Source organism: Trachypithecus francoisi, unplaced genomic scaffold (assembly GCF_009764315.1).
Source record: "Trachypithecus francoisi isolate TF-2019V2 unplaced genomic scaffold, Tfra_2.0 Lachesis_group1, whole genome shotgun sequence".
Lineage (NCBI taxonomy): Eukaryota > Metazoa > Chordata > Mammalia > Primates > Cercopithecidae > Trachypithecus > Trachypithecus francoisi.
Genome location: NW_022681454.1, coordinates 55067427 through 55086177, shown reverse-complemented (window position 1 = coordinate 55086177; position 18751 = coordinate 55067427). Strand labels below are relative to the sequence as shown.

The window sequence follows — 18751 nt, the reverse complement described above, 5'->3', positions numbered from 1 at the left end:
CATCGCCTCACCTGGAAGCGCAAGGGGGAAGGAAATCCGTTTTCCTAGCCAGGGGAACTGAGACACACAACACCTGGAAAATCGGGTAACTCCCACCCCAATACTGCGCTTTAAGGAAACAGGCACACCAGGAGAATATATCCCACACCTGGCCTGGAGGGTCCCACGCCCACAGAGCCTCCCTCACTGCTAACACAGCCGTCTGCGGCGATCTATCCGCAAGGCAGCAGCGAGGCTGGGGGAGGGGCGCCCGCCATTGCTGAGGCTTAAGTAGGTAAACAAAGCCGCTGGGAAGCTCGAACTGGGTGGAGTTCACAGCGGCTCAAGGAAGCCTGCCTGTCTCTGTAGACTCCACCTCTGGGGACAGCCCACAGCTGAGGTCCAATAGGGAAAGCAGCGGGGGCCGGTGCAGAGGCGAACGACTCTGTCTGACAGCTTTGGGGAGAGCCGTGGATCTCCCAACGCGGAGGTTGAGATCCGAGAACGGACAGACTGCCTGCTCAGGTGGGTCCCTGACCCCTGAGTAGCCTAGCTGGGAGACATCCCCCACTAGGGGCAGTCTGACACCCCACACCTCACAGGGTGGAGTCATCCCTGAGAGGAAACTTCCAAAGGAAGAATCAGACAGGTACACTCGCTGTTCAGCAATATTCTATCTTCGGCAACCTCTGCTGCTGATACTCAGGCAAACAGGGTCTGGAGTGGACCTCAAGCAATCTCCAACAGACCAACAGACAGTCCTTCTGACTGTCAGACGGAAAACTATCAAACAGGAAGGACACCTATACCAAAACCCCATCAGTACGTCACCGTCATCAAAGACCAGAGACAGATAAAACCACAAAGATGGGGAAGAAGCAGGGCAGAAAAGCTGGAAATTGAAAAAATAAGAGCGCATCTCCCCATGCAAAGGAGCGCAGCCCATCACCAGCAACGGATCAAAGCTGGTCAGAGAATGACTTTGACGAGATGAGAGAAGAAGGCTTCAGTCCATCAAACCTCTCAGAGCTAAAGGAGGAATTACGTACCCAGCGCAAAGAAACTAAAAATCTTGAAAAAGAGTGGAAGAATTGACAGCTAGACTAATTAATGCAGAGAAGATCATAAACGAAATGACAGAAATGAAAATCATGACACGAGAAATACGTGACAAATGCACAAGCTTCAGTAACTGACTCGATCAACTGGAAGAAAGAGTATCAGCGATTGAGGATCAAATGAATGAAATGAAGCGAGAAGAGAAACCAAAAGAAAAAAGAAGAAAAAGAAATGAACAAAGCCTGCAAGAAGTATGGGATTATGTAAAAAGACCAAATCTACGTCTGATTGGGGTGCCTGAAAGTGAGGGGGAAAATGGAACCAAGTTGGAAAACACTCTTCAGGATATCATCCAGGAGAACTTCCCCAACCTAGTAGGGCAGGCCAACATTCAAATTCAGGAAATACAGAGAACACCACAAAGATACTCCTCCAGAAGAGCAACTCCAAGACACATAATTGCCAGATTCACCAAAGTTGACATGAAGGAAAAAATCTTAAGGGCAGCCAGAGAGAAAGGTCAGGTTACCCACAAAGGGAAGCCCATCAGACTAACAGCAGATCTCTCGGCAGAAACTCTACAAGCCAGAAGAGAGTGGGGGCCAATATTCAACGTTCTTAAAGAAAAGAATTTTAAACCCAGAATTTCATATCCAGCCAAACTAAGTTTCATCAGTGAAGGAGAAATAAAATCCTTTACAGATAAGCAAATGCTTAGAGATTTTGTCACCACCAGGCCTGCCTTACAAGAGACCCTGAAGGAAGCCCTAAACATGGAAAGGAACAACCGTTACCAGCCATTACAAAAACATGCCAAAATGTAAAGACCATCGAGGCTAGGAAGAAACTGCATCAACTAACCAGCAAAATAACCAGTTAATATCATAATGACGGGATCAAGTTCACACATAACAATATTAACCTTAAATGTAAATGGACTAAATGCTCCAATTAAAAGACACAGACTGGCAAACTGGATAAAGAGTCAAGACCCATCAGTCTGCTGTATTCAGGAGACCCATCTCACATGCAGAGACATACATAGGCTCAAAATAAAGGGATGGAGGAAGATCTACCAAGCAAATGGAGAACAAAAAAAAGCAGGGGTTGCAATCCTAGTCTCTGATAAAACAGACTTTAAACCATCAAAGATCAAAAGAGACAAAGAAGGCCATTACATAATGGTAAAGGGATCAATTCAACAGGAAGAGCTAACTCTCCTAAATATATATGCACCCAATACAGGAGCACCCAGATTCATAAAGCAAGTCCTTAGAGACCTACAAAGAGACTTACACTCCCATACAATAATAATGGGAGACTTCAACACTCCACTGTCAACATTAGACAGATCAACGAGACAGAAAGTTACAAGGATATCCAGGAATTGAACTCATCTCTGCACCAAGCGGACCTAATAGACATCTATAGAACTCTCCACCCCAAATCAACAGAATATACATTCTTCTCAGCACCACATCGCACTTATTCCAAAATTGACCACATAATTGGAAGTAAAGCACTCCTCAGCAAATGTACAAGAACAGAAATTATAACAAACTGTCTCTCAGACCACAGTGCAATCAAACTAGAACTCAGGACTAAGAAACTCAATCCAAACCGCTCAACTACATGGAAACTGAACAACCTGCTCCTGAATGACTACTGGGTACATAACGAAATGAAAGCAGAAATAAAGATTCTTTGAAACCAATGAGAACAAAGATACAACATACCAGAATCTCTGGGACACATTTAAAGCAGTGTGTAGAGGGAAATTTATAGCACTAAATGCCCACAAGAGAAAGCAGGAAAGATCTAAAATTGACACTTAACATCACAATTAAAAGAACTAGAGAGGCAAGAGCAAACACATTCAAAAGCTAGCAGAAGGCAAGAAATAACTAAGATCAGAGCAGAACTGAAGGAGATAGAGTCACACAAAAAACCCTCCAAAAAATCAATGAATCCAGGAGTTGGTTTTTTGCAAAGATCAACAAAATTGACAGACCGCTAGCAAGACTAATAAAGAAAAAAGAGAGAGGAATCAAATAGACGCAATAAAAAATGATAAAGGGGATATCACCACCAACCCCACAGAAATACAAACAACCATCAGAGAATACTATAAATGCCTCTATGCAAATTAACTAGAAAATCTAGAAGAAATGGATAATTTCCTGGACACTTACACTCTCCCAAGACTAAACCAGGAAGAAGTTGAATCCCTGAATAGACCAATAGCAGGCTCTGAAATTGAGGCAACAATTAATAGCCTACCCACGAAAAAAAGTCCAGGACCAGATGGATTCACAGCTGAATTCTACCAGAGGTACAAGGAGGAGCTGGTACCATTCCTTCTGAAACTATTTCAATCAATAGAAAAAGAGGGAATCCTCCCTAACTCATTTTATGAGGCCAACATCATCCTGATACCAAAGCCTGGCAGAGACACAACAAAAAAAGAGAATTTTAGACCAATATCCCTGATGAACATCGATGCAAAAATTCTCAATAAAGTACTGGCAAACCGGATTCAGCAGCACATCAAAAAGCTTATCCACATGATCAAGTGGGCTTCCCTGGGATGCAAGGCTGGTTCAACATTCGCAAATCAATAAACGTAATCCAGCATATAAACAGAACCAAAGACAAGAACCACATGATTATCTCAATAGATGCAGAAAAGGCTTTTGACAAAATTCAACAGCCCTTTATGCTAAAAATGCTCAATAAATTCGTTATTGATGGAACGTACCTCAAAATAATAAGAGCTATTTACGACAAACCCACAGCTAGTATCATACTGAATGGGCAAAAACTGGAAAAATTTCCTTTGAAAACTGGCACAAGACAGGGATGCCCTCTCTCACCACTCCTATTCAACATAGTGTTGGAAGTTCTGGCTAGGGCAATCAAGCAAGAGAAAGAAATCAAGGGTATCCAGTTAGGAAAAGAAGAAGTCAAATTGTCCCTGTTTGCAGATGACATGATTGTATATTTAGAAAACCCCATCGTCTCAGCCCAAATCTCCTTAAGCTGATAAGCAACTTCAGCAAAGTCTCAGGATACAAAATTAATGTGCAAAAATCACAAGCATTCTTATACACCAGTAACAGACAAGCAGAGAGCCAAATCAGGAATCAACTTCCATTCACAATTGCTTCAAAGAGAATAAAATACCTAGGAATCCAGCTTACAAGGGATGTAAAGGACCTCTTCAAGGAGAACTACAAACCACTGCTCAGTGAAATCAAAGAGGACGCAAACAAACGGAAGAACATACCATGCTCATGGATAGGAAGAATCAATATCGTGAAAATGGCCATACTGCCCAAGGTATTTATAGATTCAATGCCATCCCCATCAAGCTACCAATGACTTTCTTCACAGAATTGGAAAAAACTGCTTTAAAGTTCATATGGAACCAAAAAAGAGCCCGCATTGCCAAGACAATCCTAGGTCAAAAGGACAAAGCTGGAGGCGTCACGCTACCTGACTTCAAACTATACTACAAGGCTACAGTAACCAAAACAGCATGGTACTGGTACCACAACAGAGAAATAGACCAATGGAACAGAACAGAGTCCTCAGAAATAATACCACACATCTACAGCCATCTGATCTTTGACAAACGTGACAAAAAGAAGAAATGGGGAAAGGATTCCCTATTTAATAAATGGTGCTGGGAAAATTGGCTAGCCATGAGTAGAAAGCTGAAACTGGATCCTTTCCTTACCCCTTATACGAAAATTAATTCAAGATGGATTAGAGACTTAAATGTTAGACCTAATACCATAAAAACCCTAGAAGAAAATCTAGGTAGTACCATTCAGGACATAGGCATGTGCAAGGACTTCATGTCTAAAACACCAAAAGCAACGGCAGCAAAAGCCACAATTGACAAATGGGATCTAATTAAACTAAAGAGCTTTTGCACAGCAAAAGAAACTACCATCAGAGTGAACAGGCAACCTACAGAATGGGAGAAAATTTTTGCAACCTACTCATCTGACAAAGGGCTAATATCCAGAGTCTACAAAGAACTCAAACAAATATACAAGAAAAAAACAAACAACCCATCAAAAAGTGGGCAAAGGATATGAACAGACATTTCTCAAAAGAAGACATCCATACAGCCAACAGACACATGAAAAAATGCTCATCATCACTCGCCATCAGAGAAATGCAAATCAAAACCACAATGAGATACCATCTCACACCAGTTAGAATGGCAATCATTAAGAAGTCAGGGAACAATAGATGTTGGAGAGGATGTGGAGAAATAGGAACACTTTTACACTGTTGGTGGGATTGTAAACTAGTTCAACCATTATGGAAAACAGTATGGCGATTCCTCAAGGATCTAGAACTAGATGTACCATATGACCCAGCCATCCCACTACTGGGTATATACCAAAGGATTATAAATCATGCTGCTATAAAGACACATGCACACGTATGTTTATTGCGGCACTATTCACAATAGCAAAGACTTGGAATCAACCCAAATGTCCATCTGTGACAGACTGGATTAAGAAAATGTGGCACATATACACCATGGAATACTATGCAGCCATCAAAAAGGATGAGTTTGCGTCCTTTGTAGGGACATGGATGCAGCTGGAAACCATCATTCTTAGCAAACTATCACAAGAAGAGAAACCAAACACCGCATGTTCTCACTCATAGGGGGAACTGAACAATGAGATCACTTGGACTCGGGAAGGGGAACATCACACACTGAGGCCTATCGGGGGAGGGGGGAGGAGGGAGGGATTGCATTGGGGAGTTATACATGATATAAACGTTATGCACATGTACCCTAGAACTTAAAGTATAATAAAAAAAAAGTAAAAAAAAAAATAAATAAAAATAAATAAATAAATAAATAAATAAAAAACAAAAAAACAAAACAAAACAAAACAAAAAAAGAAACACATTTATTAGGATGTGACTTTAACCTAATTGAATGCGAGTTTTAGTACAACTCTCAACCATTTAGTAGATGGTCAGTTTAACTGGCCAAGGGGCTGGCTAGAGGAAGAGTTAGGGATTGAGAACGTGCAGCAGAGCTTCAAATGATATGACACAGCTGTGGCATGCCAGATCACAATAGCATTGGCCTGGCATTCAGTCAGAAGTAGAGAAACTCTTTCAGAGCAAAGGTCTTGACTGAGATATTAATCTAGAAGGCAAGATCTCAAACAGCATAGATTGAAGATGGCTATCGCAGCAGCAAAGATTTTCAAGGGCAATATGTTGAACTGAATGCTGTCATCCGTGTATCCAACTTTTCAGCCATGACATCACAAAATAGTTAGCAATTCTCTAAATTTGAGAATATATGCCCATCTATCCATCCATCAACTCATTCAAAAACATTAAGTGCCTGCTATGTTTTAGTCACTACAAGAATACAAAGCTCACTATATATAAATAAGTTGTCCCTCTTAGGAAGGGAGAGAGACAAGTCAGAAACTAATTATAAAATGAATGATAATGATCTAGTGGAGGAAGAGGCCAAGAAAATAAATAATTTTAATATGAGAGATAATGGTATAGCTATAATTTAATTTCATGTGCAAACATTTTGAATGTTTACTTTTTTCCACCCATTTGCCTTAGGAATATGAAATGAAGTCTCTGGGAGCTAAATTAATAGAGAAAGAAAGAAATTATAAGGCTGAGGTGGGTGGATCATGAGGTCAGGAGATTGAGACCATCCTGGTTAACACAGTGAAACCCCGTCTCTACTAAAAATACAAAAAATTAGCCGGGTGTGTTGGCGGGCGCCTGTAGTCCCAGCTACTTGGGAGACTGAGGCAGGAGAATGGTGTGAACCCGGGAGGGGGAGCTTGCAGTGAGCTGAGATCACACCACTGCACTCCAGCCTTGGTGACAAAGCAAGACTGTCTCAAAAAAATTTATAATAATTATAAGCTTAAGCTACAGTAAAATCTCCCTAATACCTGGATTACTTAAAGTGGAAAGATGAGGCAGATGTTTTACTCATAGTGGAACTTCTGTGGTTAACATCTCTAGGAATTTATAATGGTTAATCTGTCACTGGGGTTCTCTTAGATCAGGCTCCCACTATTACAGGATTATGTTACAACAAGTGGAAAACTGGGTGTAAAAAATAGAACAGTTACAGAACTGAGCCTGTATTTCTATTGCTTCAGAATTTGGAATGAAGAGGAGCACATTCTCTGGGTATTTTATTCTATATTTTGAAGATATCCTATTTTGTGTGTGTATGTGTGTGTACTACTCTAGAAGTACAGTTTCTATAGAACTCAGTAGTGGAATATGTACCAACATTTAAGCAATGGAAAAGTTTTCTTCTTCTAATCTTGGAAGCTGGAAATTCCAGCAGAGATTTTCTATAGGTCTAAATGCTACACCTACTCCCTCTGTCACAGAAACTACCATGATCAACAGGCTTAGATTGTGGCAAGTGCCCAAGCTCATAGCTAACATTTTTTGAGTGCTTCCTAAGGACAAGTCAATGCGCCAGTACAAGTACATTAGCTTATTTCATCTTGATTGTCACCTGATTGGGTCCAATCTTACTCTTAGTTTGCGTATTAGGAAACAGAGACTCAGAAAAACTAAGAGATCCGTGCAAGGTCCTAAAGCTAAGAAGTAAGTGAACTTGTGTTTGAACTCAAGTTTACCTATTCTACCATTTTAGCATTGCTACCTGTCTTAGTGTGGTGTATAACCTATGTTCATAAACCAAGCCTGTGGGTATGGAGGTGGGTTTGGTGGGAAAAACATAAGTCTTAAAATCAAATGGACACTGGCTGAAATTTAGGCATTAATACCATCAGTTACAAGCTTTGGGATATTACCTAACCTCTCTGAACCTTGGTTTCCTTGTCTGTAAAATGGAGATGATAAAATCTATCTCAAAGGTTTTAGGAAGAAATAAAAATGTGAAAATGCCAAAGAATCTGGAAACCAGAAGGTGCCCTCTTTGTCCTTGTTTGTTTTTTTTCCTATGTAAAACAAAACTGAGGGGACTAAGCCTGGCTTTGTGGAAGCAGGTGGAGCTTTAAGACATGAGGTAGGGGAATATTTACTAGGTGAAGGAGGCAGAAAAGGCCAATCTGAGGAAGTGGTATTTCAACTGAGACCTTGAGGATGTGTGGAAGTTAGATTAAGAAGGGTGTGAGTATGCTGTTGCAGACATGTGAACGTACTGGGCAAGTAAGTCGCTTAAGCATCACAGTCCCTTTATCTGTAAATGCAGGTAGCACTGCCCTAGTGTGTCCTGCCTGGGTAGTCTGTTAAAGTCAGAGAGTAGAAGTAAGAGAGATTTGAAATGATAAGACTGCTATACAATATAAGGCATTGTTATTGATATTATATGATAACAGCACAGAATTAAAAAAAAAAAAAAAAAAGGATGGGTTTGAATCCCAGATCTAGCCGCTCCTATTAATAGCTGAGCTCTGGACAATTCACTCTGCCTTTTCACACCTCATTCCCTCATTTATAAAATTGGAGTCATGATGTCAGTTTCACAGGACGCTGTGAGAAATGGTACCATCATGAGTATGTGGAGGACCTGGGAAGCACTTGGAGGTAGCTTGTCCCTTTCCTTCCATCTCCCTGCCTCCACCCTTGGTACCACACTATTCTAAGACTTCTCTACCAAAGCATGATGCTAACTTACTATGCTGTTCAGGGTCTCTTGCACAAAGACGTTTTTAAGCTATAATTAGCAGCAATCTTTTCATCTGTGATTCACGCTGTTGTTTTTGTATACAAGTTGATACTCTTAGAGCCATGCCTTCAGGTTTATCATTTTAAGACAGCTGGAGGAGGAGATCAGGTACAAGCTAATCATGCCAGGATGCTGAAATGAGAAACTCCTTAGGTTTTTGATATGTAAAACAAGAAACTTCTTAAGGGGGTATTATATGAAACAAGCCTTTGAAATAGGTCTCAAACAGGAAGTGGATCACAATTTTGTATTTTAATTAACCTGTATTTGCTCCTCCTGAAAGGAGAGAATTTAATGTAAATACAAAGTCTCACATCTTTTCTTGACAATGAGTGTCCTCCGCTCCTTTTTATTTGGGACAGAATGAGGAGCTTTACTTGAACTTTAAATTGAGAACAAATAGAAAAGGTATTGTTTATCTAAGCTGTCTGAAGAAGGGCACTTGGGGAAAGAATTGCACTCTAAAATAACCTTATGAAAGTTATTGATTCGTTTCTTTATGGTTCCCAGACAAACAAGGACCATTATTTCTGTGCCCGAATGGGAGCTGGGTCAAAGAACCGTTTTTTACAGATTATCTTTCCTGAAAACCAGACTTGTCAGGAAAACGAACCTCCAGAAATGGAGACATGAGACTTAGTTGAATATTGCGTCCTGTTCACTGCTTTCAAGGGCAAGTAGGAAACACTGTTAATTTTTAAAACTTTTGCTGAGTACAAGGTTTGCGGATAGCTCAGGAAATTTAGATAAATTGCTACTTTTACGTATTTGCTAAGTAGTTTTTATTTAAATTCCCTCCCCCATGACAGTTCAACTCTGTAGATCAGGGTCTATCTATCTATAGTAGGCTGGGGAAAAAAGCATAACATTTTTGTTTTTTACCTTATATTTTATTTTATTATTATCATTTTTTGAGACAGAGTCTCACATTGTTGCCGGTGCTGGAGTGCAGTGGCATGAACTCGGCTCACTGCAACCTCCGCCTCCCGGGTTCAAACGAGTCTCCTGCCTCAGCCTCCTGAATAGCTGGGATAACAGGCGCCTGCCACCACGCCCAGCAATTTTTTTTCTATTTTTAGTGGAGACAGGGTTTCACCATGTTAGCCAGACTGGTCTCAGACTCCTGACCTCATGATTCACCCTCTTTGGTCTCCCAAAGGGCTGGGATTACAAGCGTGAGCCACCGTGCCCGGGCACCTTATATTGTAAAAGTAACTTCAAAAGATCACATAAATTACATATATATAAATTATATATCTTTGTTGTTGAAAAATGGAAAATACAGATAAGGATAAAGGAAAACAAACCAAAAAAAATCTGGAACTCACACACGGAATTATCTACCCCTCACTTACTGGTTTATATAATTCCACAGTTTGTTTCTATGCACATAGATATATTTTTATCACAAAAATATTATATTCTACATACTGTTTTGTAACTTGAAAACACAGCTTTTGGGGAGCTTTATACTTTCTTTCTCACTTTTGGTCTAAGAAGCCAAGGGAATTTAAAATGAGATGAATTAATCAATAATTAAAGTAGGGTTATTACACCATTTAGATGAAAGAAAACTTATGTTGACAGTTGATATACTGCTCTTTAGAATTCTATAAATAATTCTCCCCCCCAGAAATTTGAGTACTGATTAAGGCTATATTTACTGTTTATTTTTAGCACTAATTAAATATTCAGTAAATACCCAAGTGAAGCAAGTTTTTATTTTAAAGCACCTTGCTATTACTTTGAAGTATTTGGGGAGGGAGGCATTATATTATCTGCAAGAACATTTTATTCATATATTATTAAAAATATTAAAAGCTGTTTACAATGATATTTTGATTGCTTTTTAAGCTTGTCTTAATCTAATCCTTATCTATCTTCTAGTGAAAAGCTATTTTAAGAGTATTTCTTTTGCTGAGTGTGTGTTAGATTGGAAAGGAGGATTTTAAAGTGTCGGAATTGCAATAGCAACGTGGACAATCTGTAAAACTTAGTTTACAATGTTATTACTTTGGATTTTATGGCTTTATCCAAAGTTCTAGCTATTGAGGAACTCTAGCTTCCCTGCTTTCATAAAGCAACTTTATGTGACCATATAATTGATTTCTAAAGATTTAGACCTGAAAAACATGGCCATGTGTCCAGGCCTTGGTAAAGGACTCATTTTACTTAAAATTAACCATAATACATTATTTAGTTTCATGGAGATATTAATACAAGGAAGTTTTTTTTTTTTTTTTTTTTTTTTTTTTTTTGAGATGGAGTGTTGCTCTGTCACCCAGGCTGGAGTACAGTGGTGCGATCTCGGCTCACTGCAAGCTTTGCCTCCTGGGTTCACGCCATTCTCCTGCCTCTCTCAGCCTCCCAAGTAACTGGGACTACAGGCTCCCGCCACCATGCCCGGCTAATATTTTTGTGTTTTTAGTAGAGATGGGGTTTCACCGTCTTAACCAGGATGGTCTTGATCTCCTGACCTCATGATCCACCCGCCTCGGCCTCCCAAAGTGCTGGGATTACAGGCGTGAGCCACCGCGCCCAGCCAATACAAGGAAGGTTTTTGATAGGTCCAATACCTAGATGAAGAAAATTTTTCTTTAAACATAGTTTGACATCAATGGAGTAATGATATTCAACATTATAAAGATATTGTAGTGACATCATTTAAACATTGTTTTCTGAAGCTCTCACAACCTAACTGGAGTATCTCAATTCTTATGAATAGCTATTTTTGTGCGGGTAAAGAAACTCAGGGTTGATTATTAATTAATTCAGCCAACATTCAGAAACTGTGCTAAGTGAATTTTGAGATATACAAAGAGGAATCAAATGAGATCTCCTTGCTTGAAGTGTCATAGTCTGCTGGGAAGACAGATATGTAAACATATCAGGAAGGCTTCCTAAGCCCAGATACATTTAAACCTTGAATTAACATAAAGAAAAACTATGGTTTTGTGAATGAAAGTGAACAACCTACTCCGTGTTCTTAGAAGATACTGTTTACAGTTTAGGAAGCCAAGTCTAGTGACTGAGGACTGCTTAAAAGTATAGTGGACTGCTTTGGGGGTCACTGTCAAAATAATTGAAGTGCAGAGAAGAACATCACCTCAAGAAGTAAGAATGTTGCTTCTGGAGAGAATAAATATGGCTGGCACTTAGAGTCATACCAAGTTTAAAGGAGTACATATAAGCTGGTGTGGCCAACCAATGTCTAGGTCAAAGACATGGCTCATGATTATGCCAGCTTAGTGAGATAGTGACTTTTTGAATTTCCCAAGTAGTCTTGAAAACTCAACCTATAGATTCATTTCTCCCTTATTCAGCAATGTTCTGGATCCTCTAAATGCTAGGGTCCTAATTAAGTAATAATTTCTCTCTGCTAGGTTTTACTTATGTAGACTGGAATGAGAAGATGGGAAAGTCAAAGTACTTATAGGACTGTTTTCCCTTTGAGAAAATGAAATAGTTAGAAGACATTGCTGAATGCCTGTGATATAACAGAAAACATTTGGATTAAAAATAAATTACATTTAATGGTCCCTTAATAAGTGCCAGACACTGTTGACTTATCTTTAATACAGCATCTCCTTTGATGCTTTCAATAAACTTATTGAATAAGTACTTTCTCATTTCTGTTTTACAGATAAGGAACCTGGACATGGACGTGTTAATAACAGACTCAGTTAATAAATGGTGTCACCAGGATTCAAACCTAGTCAGTCTGTCTCCAGAGCCTGAGTCCTTAGGTCTCCTAAGAACTCTGTGAACTTGGGCAACTGGTTCAATCTCGTTCATCCTGTTTTCTCATCTGTAAAATCGGAATCATAATAATAGTGCCAGTTTCATAGGGTTGACATGTATGTAAGGGCTTTGTGTAGCATTGACTACAGATACTTTCTCCAGCCTTGCAGGAAGATGGCAGAGGTGGGAAAAGCCACCCTCCCTCTATTCCACAATTGTCCCTGTGATCAGCACTTCCTGCTCCCAGAGTGGGGAGCGCAAGTAACTAATCACTAAATAGTAGCTGCTGGTTTTGTGAAGTTGTCATTTTTATTTAATCTGTATCCTGAAACCAAGATTGTTTTCTTGAAATCAGCAGGAAACATACTACATTGTGCTTGGAAATAAAATTTGTTTTTCCTCACCTTCTTGTCCTTGCTGTTTGGGTTAAGAGTAGACTGTAGTTGTCACGCTATTGCCAAATTTGAAGAATGTGCTATAGCAATAAAAAGAAAGAAATTCAGAGGTATTCTAAGCCAAGTTCTGGTGCTTTTCTGCTTTGATTCAGTATTTTTGTAAATCAGACATTGAGAATGTAATCTCACCTCAGATTTTATATTTCCTAAATGACTTTGGAGAGGCCCCAGAGTTTGAAGCACATTCCCTGAGAGGTTATGAATTTAGCTAACATTTCTTGACTTTAAAGGATGATTTTATTTTTTGCTTGGAAATGTTGTGCATATCCATGTAAATCTACACCAATGTTGGTATATTAGTCTTGGTTCTCCAGAGAATCAATAATATATACATATATGTCCTATTGGATACCTCTCTAAGACAGAGGGAGAGAGATTTATTTTAAGGAATTGGCTCATGCGATTGTTGGGACTGGCAAGTTCAAACTGTATTATAGAGCAGGTCAGCAGGCTGGGAACTTGGGCAGAAATGCTATATTTTGGTCTTAAGGCTGAATTCCCCTTTTTTTCAGGAAACCTCAGTTTTTGTGGTTAAGGTCACTAACTGATTGGATGAGTCCACCCATATTACAGAGGGTCATCTCCTTTGCTTAAAAGTCAGCCAATTGTTCATGGTACTCTCCTCAACAAAGTACCTTCACAGCAACATTGAGACTAGTGTTTGACCAAAGAAGTGGGCATCATAGCCTAGCTAAGCTGGCATATGAAATTAATCACCACATTTGGTTTTTGCCATTTTGTGTGAAAATGTCCATTGCTAGCATCTACCAGTTTCTAGCTCATCTCAGCTCTCATTGAATGCTGGTGTTCTGAGGACTCTGTCAGGAGCTTGGAAACTTATCCTACTCTTCCGTAAAGTATTTTAGTAGGACTTCAACTACTGGTTGACCGAGGAAAACAGGGTGAGAAAGTTTAGAAGGGAGGAAACAGGTCTTCATTAAGCAACTTAGGAACTATGAACTCTTGCTTCCTGAGGATCTATAGTGTGCCAGGCCAAGGACAGTTCCCACTTCAGGCACCACAGTCTGGTCCAGTAAGGCTAACAGGAATATAAATGAGTGTAATAAAGTGTGACAGGGCCGGGCGCAGTGGCTCATGCCTGTAGGCCCAGCACTTTGGGAATCTGAGGTAGGCAGATTGCTTGAGCCTAGGAGTTTGTCGCCAGCCTGGTCAACATGGTGAAACTGTCTTTACATAAAATACAAAATTTTTCTGGGTGTGGTGGTGCATGCCTGTAGTCCCAGCTACTTGGGAGGCTGAGGTGAGAGGATCACTTGAGCCTGGGAGGTTGAGGCTGCAGTGAGCTGTGATCATGCCACCGCACTTCAGCCTGGTGACACAGTGAGACCCTGTTACAAAACAAAACAAAACAACTGTATAATAGTGCATGCAGGAAAAAGTGAGATCACAGAGGGCTAGTGAAGAGCTATACCTGAATGGCAGTTAAGGGTTAGGAATGATTCATTTCTGAGGTGTTGAGACTAAGAAGAAGGTTCTTGGTTGCAAACTCTTCTCAGGAAAAGTCAGGAAAGAGTAGGAATCCAGGGGAGAATGAGATATGAGACCAGGAAAGAGGAGGCTGGGGTTGTCCAATAGTGTTGACCAAGTTGTCAAGGCTGGAGAGACAGGATCAGCTTATGGGGTCTGCATTTTATCTCATCAGAGGTAAAGATGAGCCATGAAATAGTTGTATTTATTTATTTATTTTTTGGCTTTGAGGGTTTAAAAAATTTTTTTTTTCCAATAGATTTTTTGGGAACAGGTGGTGTTTACATGGAGACGTACTTTAGTGATGATTTCTGAGATTTTGGTGCACCCATCATCTGAGCAGTGTATACTTTTAAACCAGAGAATAACATGGACAGCACTCTTCAAAAAGCTTTAGTGTTTGAAATTTAGCCAAATAGTATGGCTGCTTTCAATTCTAATAGGAATTTGGGTTAGGAAATCTCTGGGAAAATGAATCTCAGGACAGTCCATGGGATCTTTAGTGTTTCAATTTGAAGTCATCAGAACAGCCTTTCAATGGCCAGAAACAGGTTTCTGTGGAAGCTATGAGATAGTTGGTTTCAAAGTTACTTCAAAATGGACACAACTGAAATGTGGATTCAGCATGAGGGAAGATGAGAAATAGGGAAGCAATTTCTGAGACCCTTAACTGAGCCAGGGTTCACTTTTCTGTTTGCGACCATTATTTTCCTTTCCAATTTGTGAAGTAATAACATAGTAACATTAACTTATGTTTATTTAATTCTCTCATGTTCATGACCCCAAACGATTTGTGAGATCCTTGGGGATACTGCCCACACTTATGCTTCATTTATACCTCAATATGCCCAGCACCCAGCCAGGCACAAAATAGTCACACATACATGTGTTGGTGCATCTGTCTTTAAAAATCCAACTACTTACTTAAATCCTCGTTTCTGATGAATATTAAGACAATGAAGTAGCAAAGAGCTGAAAAATGAAGCCTGTGGGGCTTATAGTATCTAGTGGTGAATACTGCTTTTAGGATGCTGGTTACGGCTAGTCAAAAGTGTCATTTTCCTTTAAACCTGCTCCAATGGTTTCTGCTAGTTAACAGCAAAGCAAAACTTCAAGTCAGGGAGCAACTTGTCCTCCTGTGGTTTCAGGTCAATCGATGGATTTTACTCTGGGTATCGACAGCTCTCTGCCGCATCCCCTTGTCTTTGGTTACGTGGGTTGACTGTTGTGAAATGGATTATACTGATTATATTGCCTCGTGGGGTTTAATCAGTGCCCAGCAAGTACTGTGTGTGGTGTGCCTGTGACTTTTCTTTGTCTTTTAATTGTCCAGGATGTGGGACTATTGTTGGTGCTGCTTTTGTGTGCTCATGCCTTGACTGATCAGTTTTTAAGTCAAAGCTTATGCCTCTTTGCAGGATACCACAATTTGGAAGCCCGACTCATGCCAGAACTGCCGTTGCCATGGTGATATCGTTATCTGCAAACCTGCTGTTTGCAGAAACCCTCAATGTGCCTTTGAGAAGGTACGGTATCCTAATTGTGTCCTAAATGTTTTGGTAAAGTCAGTGAAGGGTTAGGTTTTTGGATCATTTCAGACATCTGTTTTTGACATTTATTCTAATCTCTAATTGGAAGCTTAATGAAATGCAGAAGAGAATTTTAACGCATTGCATCTAAGAATATCCTAATTTTCAGAATTTTAACGTATCATACCTAAGAACATCCCAATTTCCATTTATTGGGCATTTACTCTGGGCCAGGGACTTGGCTTAAGGTCTTAATAATGTTATCTCATTTAATATTATGTGGGGTAGGTATCTTTATCCCCACTTTATAGATGAGGAAAGTGAAGCCTGGAGATTTTAAGCAACTTAACCATGATCATGCAATTAATAAACTGCTGACCAGAGATTTTTACCTCGAGTCTGACTGATGCCAAAGCTACTAGCATTAACTGCAGCATGCATGAACCATTGAATGGATTGAAAGTCAGAACTGACTTATTGAAAAAGATCTTCTAAAAATATCATTTAGGTCTGCCACTGATTGTATTATTGTGCTACCACTGGGCTCCCTAGGAATATAAGCACGTCTTTGACTCAATAAATCTCCTTGAATTTGACCAAGTCGGTGACTGGTATTTCCTCCCTTCCCTTCCGTTAAAAATTTCCAGTTTTCTTCTGACTACACATCTATTCTGTTAGAATAATACTTTTTCTAGTTGCTGACTCTTTTCTTTTTCAAGTGAATCTATTTTTTAAAAAAGCTTAAGCTTTAAATTTGAACTTCTGAAACTCCCAGGACAAGACCAATTATTTTATTCATAAAGCATTCTGTCAATTTAAAGTTTATTTTTCTAGTTTTTGGCTCCTTCCAATAATTAATCTTGAGTCTTTATGCCATCTAATGCTAATAAATTTCTGTTCGTACCTGACATTGGAGCGAAGGTATGCCTTTAAGAGTATTCCTTCATTTCTGCATGAATGTATTCCTGAGAAGCTGGGAATATTTTAAGTATTGGCATATTTGATAAGATTTTGTTGTATGTTACGGAGCTTTATGTTTATAGGGTGAATATTCCCTAAAAAAATCACTATGTGATTTGCTAATAAGTAAGTCAAGTCAGAATCTGAGCTGGTGGCAAAAATGCCATGAAAAATGACCTTCCCCACTTCATGTGAAGAATTGTGTTATCATGGAAGAAGCCCTGAACTACATGTTAGAAGACATAGATTACATTGCTGAAACCTAAACATGCTCTATATCAGGGTTAGCAGACTACATCTGGTCCACTGCCTGTTATTGTACAGTTTATGAGCTAAGAGTGGCTTTTACATTTTGAAATGATTGAAAAAATAAAATCCAGTATTTTATAATGTGAAAATTATGTGAAATCAATTGTCACCATTGATAAATAAAGTTTTATGGAAACACAGGCTCACTTATTTGTTTATGTATTGACCTTGGCTGCAACAATAGCATTGTATTGTTGCCATGTAGACCATGTGTGACTCTTAAAAGCTAGATATTGACTATCTGGCCCTTCACAGAAAAAGTCTCCCATCTTTGTTATATATCAAACTTGTGATTTCATCTCTTCCTAATTTGCTCTCCTAATTTTTCTCATCTTGGTAAATGGCAACCCCATTCTCCCAGTTGCTGTGGCCCAAAAACTTAGCATCACCTTTGACTCCCTACTTTCTCCCACATCCCATATCTAGTACATTAGCAATCCCCTCCCAGCTCTTCCTTCATGAAACAGTAAATTCCAAATGTGACTTCTCTGCTGTCAGTCTGGTTCCATTATTACCATCCTTTTGTCTGGATTCTCACAGTAGCCTCTTAACTGGTTTCACTGTTTCTATATTTGCCTTTTTCACTGTAATCTTGATATAGTAGCCACAGTGATCCTAATAAAATTGAAATCAGATCATGTTGCTTCTCTCCTTAAACCCCTCCAGTGGCTTCCAGTGGCTTCTCTTCTCAAAGTAACATTTCACAACGTCCTTTAAGCTACTACTGTGCCCCTCTAATTAATATTCTACTGTTTTCTCCCTTGCTCACTGCTTCAGACACCAAGCCTCCTTGGTGTTCCCTGAATATATATGTATATATCTGAGAAGGAACAATTTCGGAAGGAACAGCAAAGTGCAAAGGCTCTATGGCAGAAGTGTGCCTGGTATGCACATATATATATATATATATGCCTGGTATGCATATTCATATGTATACGAATAAGAGAGAGCGATGTGTGTTTATACACATATATGTATACATATATTGCTTGATCTTTTACTTGAAATCTTGCCTGGATGCCATTCTGTTTAAAATTGTAAATCTCTACCCCCTACCACACATTTTGTATTCCTCTTCTAGACTTTGTTTTTCTTTCTGATACTAACTACTATCTATTTTATTGATATTTTTTGTTTACTGTCTCTTTTATTCTCTGTATATCCACAACACCTACAATAACACCTGACACATGGTAGACACTCAATAATTTTTTTTTTTACTGACTGAATGAATTAATCAGAGATGAGGTTAGAGAGTTGGTAAGTTTGAGTTTATGCAGAGCCTTGTAGTATGGAGTCTGGAATTTTACTTTTAAGGTTATAGAATACTAACAAAGGTTTTAGGCATAAGGGTGGAATGGCTGACTTTTTTAGAAAAAAGTATCTCTGGTTTTTCAAAGATAATGCATAATATTAGAAATGAGGAGATCAGTTCAGAGGCTGAGAGAATCACCCGGAGAGGATGAATAGCAGAACCTGAGCACTGGTAGTGTAGG

General features: G+C 39.3%; 1 protein-coding gene across 1 annotated transcript in view; it reads left to right on the top strand.

The window, feature by feature from the left end:
- The window catches only part of FRAS1 (Fraser extracellular matrix complex subunit 1), a 478911-nt gene that overhangs the window by 148031 nt on the left and 312129 nt on the right, over positions 1 to 18751 (top strand). The window contains exon 3 of the mRNA XM_033214331.1: positions 15876 to 15983. Within this exon, the coding sequence (XP_033070222.1) occupies positions 15876 to 15983 (108 nt within the window). The remainder of the gene's footprint in view (positions 1 to 15875; positions 15984 to 18751) is intronic.